Source organism: Enhydra lutris, unplaced genomic scaffold, assembly GCF_002288905.1.
Source record: "Enhydra lutris kenyoni isolate GAN:26980312 unplaced genomic scaffold, ASM228890v2 scaffoldscaffold7, whole genome shotgun sequence".
Lineage (NCBI taxonomy): Eukaryota > Metazoa > Chordata > Mammalia > Carnivora > Mustelidae > Enhydra > Enhydra lutris.
The window spans coordinates 42,384,152-42,396,965 of NW_019154091.1; the positions used below are offsets into that span (position 1 = coordinate 42,384,152).

Sequence of the window (12,814 nt, forward strand, 5' to 3'; positions counted from 1 at the left end):
TTACCTTAAGGTTCTAGAGTAGTGTTAGTCATATTATAGATACCAACACAGTATTTTTGAATAAATAAAACAAACACAGGTTATGAGATAGCTGGGGTATACAGTGCTGTAATTAAGCCATAATTTGAAAACTTTTCTCTGTGTGTGTGTGTGTGTGTGTGTGTGTGTGTGTTGTTTTTTCTTGTAGATCATCTCCAAGTTATAACATGACTTAGTATGGTAAACAATGTCCACTGAAATTTGGGAAGTAACCCACTGTGCTTCCTTGCTCAATGCCATCAACGTAGGACATTGTCGGTAATTTGAGTGATATATTTTTATTGTACTCACATAGAAATAGCTATAGATTTTATTAATTAATTTGTTTATTCAGTATATTTATGTCGTCTGCTTTGTACAGGCACTTTTAAGGAAGGAAGAACAGTAGACCATAAGGATGGGCAATAAGGATAAGAATCTTGACTTAAACACGGCACATTCTCATAGTGAGAGGCAGGCAGTAAACATACACATATAAATAAGATAATTGAAGGTCCTGACAAGTGCTATTAGAAAAAACGGAAGAGGGTAATGGAGTGAAAGTGATAGGATCACCTGGACAACCTCTCTGAAGAAATCATCTTTGAGAAAATTTGATGTTGAGAAGAAGCCAGACACTTTAAAACAGAGGAAAGGGGATTCTAGGTAGAGAGAAGAGCAAACACAAAGGGCTTGGGGTGAAAATAAGTTTGACTCTTTAGAAACACAGAATGAAGATCATTAAATTTCTAGTGGAGTGGTCAGAGGAAATAATGTTACAAAATATAGTTGGAGCAGTACAAAAGGCCAAACCATGTACTTATTCACCATTTAAGGAATTTATCTCCAAAATCCTATTGAGAAATTTGAAGCTGGGGAATGGTAGGAACTCTTTTGGAAAGAGCATGATGGCTGTTTTGGAGAATGGACTCCTGGGGCAGGAGAAGAAGCAGGGAGACAAGTTAGGAGGCTCTGACAGAATTAGTGAGATAACTAGTGTAGACTAGTGGAGAGCGAAGAAGATAGTGAGACATGGTGAGATTTAGATTATATTTCAGAGTAAAGACTAAGTCTTGCTGTTGGATTGGAGGTGAGAAGTAAGGGAAAAAAAGAGATTGGGGGGGAGGGTGCCTGGGTGGCTCAGTTGGTTAAGTGTCTGCCTTTGGCTCAGGTCATAATCCCAGGGTCCTGGGATTGAATCCTGCATTGGGCTCACTGCTCAGTGGGGAGCCTGCTTCTCCTCTCCTCCCCACTTGTGCTCTCTCTTGCTATCTCTGTCTCTCTCTCTCACTCAAATATATAAAACTTTAAAAAAGGGGGGGATGTAGGATGACTCACATGAGAAAGATACAATTTTCCTCACACTACCAGGTCCCTGGTGTTCAGCTTATGGTAGGTGTGGTAGAAAGAGCTATGAGCAGGATATATGTGCTTGAGTCCTGAGTCTTGCCCTATTCATTCATGTGAAAGATCAGAATACTAATACTAGCAGCATACATTACAGTTGCTAATTATTGAGTGCTGTCCATATACTGATACTCTGCCTTTTCCTCTCCATAAAACATTTCACTTAGTCCTGATAACAATCATTCCACATTTTATAGATGATGAGAAAGGCTCAGAAGTGCAGAATAATTTATCTAGAGTCACACATTTAGTCAATGGCAGAACTGGGTTTAAAGCCCTGGGTTTATACTCATATTTGTCTGATTTAGATATTAACCACTATGCTGTACTGCCTCCCAGAAGAGTAATTCTTTTTGTTTGTTTAGTAATTCTTCAATTTACAGTTCAAAATACCCTTCACATGTTGTCATTTAGTTCTCAAGGAGTAGTCCCCATTCCCATTGATTCTTACATTGCTGCTGTGATATAAGGAAGAATTTTTTTTCTTTTCATATATTTTTTAAAATTTCTTTTCAGCGTAACAGTATTTATTGTTTTTGCACCACACCCAGTGCTCCATGCTATATGTGCCCTCCCTAATACGCACCACTTTGTTCCCCCAACCTCCCACCCCCCGCCCCTTCAAGACCCTCAGGTTGCTTTTCAGAGTCCATAGTCTCTCATGGTTCACCTCCCCTTCCAATTTCCCTCAACTCCTTTCTCCTCTCCATCTCCCCATGTCCTCCATGTTATTTGTTATGCTCCACAAATAAGTGAAACCATATGATAATTGACTCTCTCTGCTTGACTTATTTCACTCAGCATAATCTCTTCCAGTCCCGTCCATGTTGATACAAAAGTTGGGTATTCATCCTTTCAGATAGAGACATAATACTCCATAGTGTATATGGACTACATCTTCCTTATCCATTCATCTGTTGAAGAGCATCTTGGTTCTTTCCACAGTTTGGCGACCGTGGCCATTGCTGCTATAAACACTGGGGTACAGATCACCCTTCTTTTCACTACATCTGTATCTTTGGGGTAAATACCCAGTAGTGCAATTGCAGGGTCATAGGGAAGCTCTATTTTTAATTTCTTGAGGAATCTCCACACTGTTCTCCAAAGTGGCTGCACCAACTTGCATTCCCACCAACAGTGTAAGAGGGTTCCCCTTTCTCCACATCCTCTCCAACACATGTTATTTCCTGTATTTCTAATTTTGGCCATTCTAACTGGTGTAAGGTAGTATCTCAATATGGTTTTAATTTTAATCTCCCTGATGGCTAGTGATGATGAACATTTTTTCATGTGTCTGATAGCCATTTGTATGTCTTCATTGGAGAAGTGTCTGTTCATATCTTCTGCCCATTTTTTATATGATTATCTGTTTTGTGTGTGTTGAGTTTGAGGAGTTCTTTATAGATCCTGGATATCAACCTTTTGTCTGTACTGTCATTTGCAAATATCTTCTCCCATTCCATGGGTTGCCTCTTTGTTTTGTTGACTGTTTCCTTTGCTGAGCAGAAGCTTTTGATCTTGATGAAGTCCCTAAAGTTCATTTTTGCTTTTGTTTCCTTTGCCTTTGGAGACATATCTTGAAAGAAGTTGCTGTGGCTGATATTGAAGAGGTTACTGCCTATGTTCTCTTCTAGGATTCTGATAGATTCCTGTCTCATGTTGAGGTCTTTTATCCATTTCAAGTTTATTTTTGTGTACGGTGTAAGAGAATGATCGAGTTTCATTCTTCTACATATAGCTGTCCGGTTTTCCCAGCACCATTTATTGTAGAGACTGTCTTTTTCCACTGTTTATTTTTTCCTGTTTTGTCGAAGATTAACTGACCATAGAGTTGAGGGTCCATATCTGGGCTCTCTACTCTGTTCCACTGGTCTATGTGTCTGTTTTTATGCCAGTACCATGCTGTTTTGGTGATCACAGCTTTGTAGTAAAGCTTGAAATCAGGTAATGTGATGCCACTAGATTTATTTTTGTTTTTCAACATTTCCATAGTGATTCGGGGTCTCTTCTGATTCCATAAAAATTTTAGGATTATTTGCTCCAGCTCTTTGAAAAATACCGGTGGAATTTTGATCAGAATGGCATCAAAAGTATAGATTGCTCTAGGCAGTATAGACATTTTAACAATGTTTATTCTTCTGATCCAAGAGCATGGAATGGTCTTCCATCTTTTTGTGTCTTCTTCAATTTCTTTCATGAGTGTTCTGTAGTTCCTTGAGTACAGATCCTTTACCTCTTTGGTTAGGTTTATTTCCAGGTATCTTATGGTTCTTGGTGCTATAGTAAATGAAATCGATTCTCTAATTTCCCTTTCTATTTTCATTGTTAGTGTATAAGAAAGCCACTGATTTCTGTACATTGACTTTGTATCCTGCCATGTTACTGAATTGCTGTATGAGTTCTAGTAGTTTGGGAGTGGAGTCTTTTGGGTTTTCATATAAAGAATCATGTCATCTGTGACAAGAGAGAGTTTGACTTCTTCATTGCCAATTTGGATACCTTTTATTTCTCTTTGTTGTCTGATTGCTGTTGCTAGGACTTCTAATACTATGTTGAACAAGAGTGGTGAGAGTGGGCATCCTTGTCATGTTCCTGATCTCAACAGGAAGGCTGCAAGCTTTTTCCCATTGAGGATGATATTTGCTGTGGGTCTTTCATAGATAGATTTTATGAAGTTCAGGAATGTTCCCTCTATCCCTATACTTTGAAGCGTTTTAATCAGGAGCGGATGCTGGATTTTGTCAAATGCTTTTGCTGCATCAATTGAGAGGACCATGTGGTTATTCTCTCTTCTCTTATTGATTTGTTCTATCACATTGATTGATTTGCGAATGTTGAACCATTCTTGTATCCCAGGGATAAATCACACCTGGTCATGGTGGATAATCTTTTTAATGTACTCTTGGATCCTGTTTGCTAGGATCTTGTTGAGAATCTTAGCATCCATATTCATCAGTGATTGGTCTGAAATTCTCCTTTTCGGTAGGGTCTTTGCCTGGTTTGGGGATCAGGGTAATGCTGGCTTCATAAAAAGAGTCTGGAAGTTTTCCTTCTGCTTCTATTTTTTGAAACAGCTTCAGGAGACTAGGTGTTATTTCTTCTCTGAAAGTTTGTTAGAATTCCCCAGGGAATCCGTCAGGTCCTAGGCTCTTGTTTTTTGGGAGGTTTTTGATCACTGCTTCAATCTCGTTACTAGATATCGGTCTATTCAGGTTGTCGATTTCTTCCTGGTTCAATTTTGGGAGTTTATAGGTTTAAGGAAGAATTTTAATTATTTCCTTTTTAAAAGATCAGAAAAGTGAAGCTTAGAGGTTGCATGAATTCTCAAGGTCACAAATGTAGTAAGTGACAAAGCTGGGAATCGAAACAAAGTCTTCTGGTCCCTACCCCATGATCTATAATAGCAGATAAGACAGTTGACTTAGTTGGATGTTGATTTCCTCGTGGGTAAATCAGTGAAGGGTAGACTAAGTGGTTTATATCACATAATCTGCCTTTTTAATAGTCTATGGTTGTAAGTATCTTGCTGGCTTTTGTCTCCCATCCAGTTACTAACCAGGCCCGACCCTGCTTAGCTTCTGAGATCAGATGAGATCGAGCACGTTCAGGGTGGTATGGCTGTAGACCCCTTCTGGCTTTTGTATGTTGAACCACTATTGCTAAACTGTCTGGGAATTTCCTGATTGCATTCAGTCATCACCCACATTACTGTTACCTTGCTTCACATCTAGCCTACAAAATTTTGACAATTTTCTGGAAACCACATCAGGGAAGTCACAAACATTTGTGCGATGGCATTCTTTTATAGTTCCTCTGTATTTCTTGTAGTGTCAAACAGTGATAGGCCCATCTTAGAATCTCATAAGACAATTTATTTATATAAAATGAATTGAGTGAAATGATTTAAAATTATAAAAAGAAGTCTAATACAGGTGTACCTGGGTGGCTCAGTCAGGTAAGTGTCCCACTCTTGATTTCCGCTCAGGTCATGATCTCAGGGTTGGAAGATGGAGGCCTGAGTCAGGCTACTCACTCAGCAGGAAGTCTGCTTAAGATTCTCTCTCTCTCTCAAAAATGAATACATCTTTTTTTTTTTTAATTTTTTTTTTTTGTAAAAGATTTTATTTATTTATTTCAGAGAGAGTTAAATAAATGAGCTGGGGGAGGAGCACAGGGAGTGAGAGAAGCCGAGCAGGAAGCTGATGCAGGACTTGATCCTGGGACTCTGGGATCATGACCTGAGCCAAAGGCAGATGCTTAACTGACTGAGCTACCCAGGTGCCCCAAATAAATAAATCTTAAAAAAAAAAAAAAAAAAAAGAGGTTTAGTAGGCATATATAGTTATAATTTCATAGATTTTTTTTTTTTTTGAAAGGCAGACTGCACATGCAGCCCCTCATTTGGATGTGTCTGGAGTCTTGGAAACTTGACTACCCTACATTCTCCTACAGATGATGCTGAGAGTTTGTTTGGTGGTTCTACCATGGGGATGTAGCTACTCATATACCTTGACTGAAGAATGTTCCTTCTCTATGAAGTAAGTCATCTTTTTCCACCTAGTGTGCCACTTTGGGAGGGATGCACATGGAGTGGTGAGGGAGGAAGGGGACACATGCCTAGCCAACCAGATCAGCTGAATCAACCCTCTAAAGGTTGTGTGCTGGTTGATAGAGTGGAAGAGATAGTAGAAATAGGAAGATAGGAAGTTAAAAAATAATCTCAATAAAGTATATTGAGTTACTATCAGGGCTCCCACTGCAGGGAAAGAAGGTAAAAAATAAGATGAAATAGATTACACTGATAAATACACACACACACACACACACACACACACACACACTCTGTTGTATTGCAAGAAGTCACTGAACTATCTTGATGAATTTTAAAATGGCTGGTTTAATTAATATCAGCAATCTAGATAATCCAGAAAACCCTTGATATTTAATAAAGTTATTTTGAACCTGTCTTATGAAACACAAGTGATCACACTTAATTTAGTGTAACTTAATTTAAAGACAATGAGTTATCTGGAAAATTGGCTCAAATTTTCATTTCATTTGCATGTTTATATACTCTCAGGGTACATTATAAATGTCACTTTTGGAGGGAGTATATATGTGAGTTTGTCTGTGAGTGAGAAGGCAGGAGGCGGGAAGAAGAAAAACAGAAGAGCTTTTATGTAGGTATATTGGACTTGTCTTCTAGGTTTTAGCAGTTTTTTTCCTCCTATTGTGTATTTGACCAAATAGTTACTGCTTTTAACTAAGTTCATAAATCTTTCCTTCCATCTACATTGAGGTAGAATTAATAATTTTTCTGTATCTGGCAGAGGAAGAAGAGAAATTAAACATTTTTGTTTTTTTAAATGAGGGTGATAAATAGGCTTGTTCTGAAACATTGTGGGAAATCTCCAGAGAGTGAATAGGTCGCCAACCGCTTGAGGTGATGTGTTCTGTGTAAAGACTTGGTGTGTTCTTACATGAGGTGATGAAATCATTACTCACAGGCTGGGCTGACCAGTGTTTCAGCCACTCCAAGTAAAACATACTGAAGAGCCAGGTGGAAACAGGGCATGGAAGAAACGGTGACGACTTTGCCTGAAAGAGGCTGCTCCACTGGAGGGAAGTGTTTTCTGTGTATTTCAAAGAAGCCAGCTACCATCACAGACAATGCAGCAGAAAGATTTCCAGCTACTTAAGGAAAATAATGCAGAGAAAAAAAGAAAGAAAAAAGAGCCCCAAATCAGTGTAATAGTCCATGGCATTTTTACACATTGACACTCAGAGATGTTTGCTCAATATATTTTGCCCTGAGACTACCCAGATGCCAGCTAACTGTGTTATCTGACTATGCTGCTTTGACTCTGGTCTCTAAGAAACAACTGCACGGACTCCCTATTTCCCGATTTACTGCTTAGAGGGCTTCTGGAAAATTAGTTAACCTCATGATCACTTTCCTCAGCTCTTAAGATGGGGTTAATAATGCTTACCTTTGTAGGGTGACTCTGAGATTTAAATAAGACACTGTACTGGTATTATTATAATAGCTCCTGAAAGCAATAGGGAGCAATTATTGAAGATAAAGCCATAGTTTTGAATTTTTGTCCTCAGATAAATTATTTTTGATAACTTTTTAAGATTTATAGGAGTCAAAAATAGTTTGGGGGAAATTTAAAATAGAGTGATCTCTTCACAAGGTTTTAATCATTTAAAAATGGTTTGAAATAATCCGCATTATCAGTCCTCAGTTTTCGGACATTTCTCTGATCTTTGTAGAGCATTAAGGACTAGAAACTTTTGTTTAGAAAAAAAATAGTAAAGGTGAATTAGCTAGATAAAGAGTATAAATGGAAGCAATTATTCAAAAAGTCATCTTGCTCTTCTTTCCCTTTTATTCTTGAGGAATTATCTAGAAAATTTTGGTTGAAAATAAGTAGGGATTTTGCCACGATTTTGTTACAGTTTATATCCACTGCAACCATTCCATTTCCCAATTTTTCATTCATATTACTGGACTAATCCCATTGTTAGAGCAGACGCAAACTTGAGCTAGATGGAATTTACTTGAAATTTAGAGATAGTCACATTCTGCTAACTTGCATAAAATTTCAGATAAGGCAAAGCTTTCAATTCAAAAAAATCAATCTAATGTTTAAATAGCTTAGTGTTTGTTTTGGTTGATAGAGAAACTGGTAGGTAAATTTTTTGATTATATCTCAGTATTTAAATATATCTGTAAGGTCTGCTCTTTACTGAGTCTCTAAGAAATAGAAGGTGTAAAAAAAGGGAGGAAATCTGAATAACAGAAAATTTGAGGAATTTTTAATTTATTTTTATTTGAAATTTGGTTCCAGGAAGGCTCATTCATTAGTGAGGTCGAGATTTTGGTTCTTTGAACAGCTTATATAAAAAATTTGAGTTTCAATATTATCTACTTTTAAGATCACATTCATCACATAATTGCATTGATTTAGATTACTTGGCACATTATAGATTCATCAGAAAAAGAGCTAATATATCAATTCAATTTAGTATTTACTCTCTTCCTGTTCCATGCAAGGCAGTATGTTAGGCACAGTTGGAGATATAAGATTAAAAAATATCTGTTCTCAGTCATTGCAGACTTATACTCTATTGGGGAATCTAAGAAGAAGAACTTATTTCTAGCTGGGGAGGTGAGAGAAATAATTTTATGCTTTAAAGAAAGAAGGTAGGGGCACCTGGGTGGCTCAGTGGGTTAAAGCCTCTGCCTTCGGCTCAGGTCATGATCCCAGGGTCCTGGGATCGAGCCCCACATTGGGCTCTCCACTCAGTGGGGAGCCTGGTTCTCTTCCTCTCTCTCTCTCTGCCTGCCTCTCTGCCTACTTGTGATCTCTGTCTGTAAAATAAATAAATAAAATCTTTAAAAAAAAAAAAGAAGGGAGTCCATATGAAGAGGTAAAGGCAGCATCATTGGCATGAGCAAAAGTACAGAGTTGTGAAAGAATCAGATTTTCAGAATAGTGAGAAACAAGTTATTTGGGAATCAGGGGACAAGATAGATCATAAGAGGCATTTAATATATTTTTAAGGAATTTGTAAGTTGCTCTGAAGGTAATGGAATCACTGAAGATTTGAGACACAAGTGAAATGATTAGAACTGTCATTTGGGATGATTACTCTGAAGGCTATGTGCTGGTTGATAGAATGGGAGAGGTATTGGAAGTGGGAAGATAGTTAGGAAGTTAAAAAATAATCCTGATAAAGTGTACTGGGGACTTAAGTTACAGTCATGGCTCCCACTTTCAGAAAACATAGAGAATAGAAACATGAGGTACAATAGATTCCACTGATAAAACCATAGCAAGAGCAAGGAGGAAGAAGATGTCAAAGTTGAGTACAAGTCTAGGTGACTGGAAAGATGGTAGTGCCAATAATATAAAGAAGATCCACGACAGGGAGAAAATGAATTTGATTTTGAGTTGAGGTAGAGTCACAAAGATAATTTAAAGAGAAGTGCTCAGAGAACAATTGAAAATGTGAATCATAGGTCAGAAGGTGGGTTGAGTCAAGAGATGAAGATTAATGAGTCATTGGCAAGGAATGGAAATTTAAGGTCAGGTGAAATTAAAAAAATGATGGGGAGTGAGGGAAGAGAACATCTAGTCAATGCTTTTAAACATATTTACATTTGGTGTCAAGACAAAAGCTAAAACCATGGAAAGAAAGGTCAGAAAGATAAGTAATCTCTAAGGGAAGGTTTCAAAGAGGTGGTGACACAAAACAGAACTTTTGATCTTTCCCTGCTTCCTTTTCACTCTTCCCCATCTCCTCCAGTACCTTCACCTACTCAAGGCAGAAATCTGGGATCCTCTGTCTTTCCCTCATCTCCAAATATATTATTAAGTTATCCAGATTCTACTTCAAAATATATTGTGAATTAACCTGCTTCACTTCATAGCCACTGCCATCATTCTAGTCCGACTCATTATTATTTTTAACCCAGGCTATGTGCAATAACATATTTAATCGTCTTCCTGTTTTCACTCTTATGCACCTGTGCCTCCTTAAGCACCCAACAGTCAGGGAGATCTTATATAAATGCAAATTAAATGTTACTCTCCTGCTTAAATTCTGTCTATAGGTTTTTATACAATTAAGATGAACTCTCAAATCTTTAACGTGGCCTTTATGATCTTGCCTGTGCTATCCTCTCACTCTAATTGCTTGCTACTTTCTCCTCTCTAACCACTTTCAGCCACATTTTTTGTTTTTCTTGACTATCTTAAATTCGTTCTCACCTTAGAGCCTTTGCTTTGCTCTTCTGAAACATTTACTGGCCCACACTTGCCACTGATATTCAGTGTATTACTGGAAATCCTAGCCAGAACAATTAGGCAAGAAGAAGCAATAAAAGGTATCTAAACTCATCAAGTTGTGTACATTAAATATGTACAGATTTTGTAGATCAATCATACCTCAATAGAGTCAAGAGTCAACATTTTTTTTAAGAGACTTATTTGGGGGCACGTGGGTGGCTTAATTGGTTAAGTGACCAACTCTTGATTTGGCTCAAGTCATCCTCTGAGGGTTGTGCTATCTGAGCTCCATGCTGTAGGTGGAGGCTGCTTGGGATTTTCTCTCTTCCTCTCCCTCTGCCCCTCCCCTCAACTTGCTTACGCACAAGTGTGCTCTCTCTCTCTCTCTCTCCCCCCAAAAAAATTTTTAAAGAGACTTATCTGGATTATTTTAAGAGAGTCCAACCCCTATTATAATCAATAGTGTTGAAATACAGGTAAAATGAAGGAGAGGAAATTATATTTTAAAAATAAAAGAAAATTTCTCTGATTGAGAGAACAGTGAGAGTACCCATGAATAGTGCAGTGGTTGAAAAGACATTTACCAGGGCACAATAACATGGAATCTTAGAATAACATTGATAGGAAGAGTGCTCCAGCTAGGAAAAGATGTCATAAACACAGAAACGAGCAGAAGAAGGAACTGGGCTTTTCAACCGTCCTTCAAGTCTGTGGATCACAATCAGAATAATAGCTTCAAAATTATGAAGAAAAATTATTGTCAACCTAGAATTCAATGTACAATCAATTAATCAAGTAGAAGGGTAAAAAGATTTTCAATTATATAAATTCTTGGAAAATTATACTTTTCATATGCCCTTTCTTAGGAAGTTGCTAAAAAATAAATGATAATGAAAGAGGAAGTAAGTTAAGGAAGAGGAAGAGGTTGTTAGAGAGCTAACACAAAAGAGCACCACTCAGCCAGTCTAGAGGGCCATGGTCAAGACCCAAAAAGTCTTTAAAATCTCCCGAAGCAGAGGAGCCCCTAGTACATGACCTTACGTATTTTAGCACTGAGACAAAGCTAGTGATAATATGGGGAAACTGGTAGAGCAGTTTGAAACTTAAAAAACAAACAATTTTTAATTAAATAATTGAGAAAAATCACATACTTTTTAAGTACAGAAAATAAATTTTTATATGAGAAAATTGAATCAAATTCTTTGGTTTTGCCATGAGAGAGAGAGAGAGAAAGAGAGAGAGAGAGAGAGTGTGTGTGTGTGTGTGTGTGAGAGAGAGAGAGAGAGAGAGAAAGAGATTGCCAATTTAAATAATATTTCTATAATCATATTATTTAGTATATTAGATAAACAAAACCTAAAATTTGAAAATGATTTGCCTCTGGGCGGATGGCAGAGAAAGCCAGAACTGGAGACCATTACTTACTATTGAAAGGCTTTCAACATTATTTGTTTGTTAACGTAACATGTTTCCTGAATCTAAGATGAATTCAACTCTAAGAAGAAACATGTTTTTATGTATCACTGAGAAAGGAAAAAAGAGTTGCCAATCCATTACAATATGTAACCCAATTTTAGAGATGAATTTCTACATACATATACTGTTGCTGTTGAGCGAGTTATGCTCCTTTAAAATAATATGTTGAGGGGCGCCTGGGTGGCTCAGTGGGTTAATAAGCCTCTGCCTTCGGCTCGGGTCATGATCTCAGGGTCCTGGGATCGAGTCCCGCATCGGGCTCTCTGCTTGGCGGGGAGCCTGCTTTCTCCTCTCTCTCTCTCTCTCTCTGTCTGCCTCTCTGCCTACTTGTGATCTCTCTCTGTCAAATAAATAAATAAAATATTTTAAAAAAATAATAATAATATGTTGAAGTCTTAACTCCCAATGTGACTATTTGAAGAGAGGTTTTAGAGAGGTACTTAAGGTTAAAAGAGGGCAGAAGGGTGAGGCCCTAATCCAATATAGCTAGTGTTCTTAGAAGAAGAGGAAAAGACACCAGGTTTGTGCATGCACAGGGGAAAAGCCATGAGGGGACCTAGGAAAAAGATGGCCGTCTGCAAGCCAAGAAGAGAAGCCTTAGGAAAAACCTAGTCTTCCCACACCTTGACCTTGAGCTTATATCACCCAAAACTGTGAGAAAACAATTTCTGTTGTTTGAGCCACTTAGTCTGTGGTATTCTGTTATGGCAGCCTGAGCAAACTGATGAAGGTATGTTTAGGCATTACATAAAAATTAAGCTGTACAAATCGGACAAACTATATTGTCCATGATAATCATATGAACTCTAACAAAAGTGTTGAGGTAGGTAAGAATAAGTTTTCAAACTTTCTTGTTTTAGAATTCGAATTCTGTGAGAGTCTTCTACGATGCCCTTCATCCTAATTAAGGCTAATTTAGATAAAAAACATCATGTCCACCCCTTCACCCCCTTTTTTTGGTTATCACCTTGTACTATGTAAACAAGGTTGTATTTTATTCTGAAAAGTTTATAGCATTAGAGGCAGTAGCTTAGACAAGATATCTGCAATTTTTTTCTGTAAAAGCCCAATACTGAACATTTTTGAGTTTGTGGGACAAAAGGGCAAAATTTTGA

At 37.7% G+C, this 12,814-nt stretch overlaps 1 protein-coding gene across 1 annotated transcript in view; it reads right to left on the reverse strand.

The window, feature by feature from the left end:
• The window catches only part of LOC111141973 (solute carrier family 15 member 5), an 86,058-nt gene that overhangs the window by 30,159 nt on the left and 43,085 nt on the right, over window positions 1-12,814 (reverse strand). Inside the window, exon 6 of the mRNA XM_022494862.1 lies at window positions 6,931-7,119. Coding sequence (XP_022350570.1) covers window positions 6,931-7,119 — 189 coding nt within the window. The remainder of the gene's footprint in view (window positions 1-6,930; window positions 7,120-12,814) is intronic.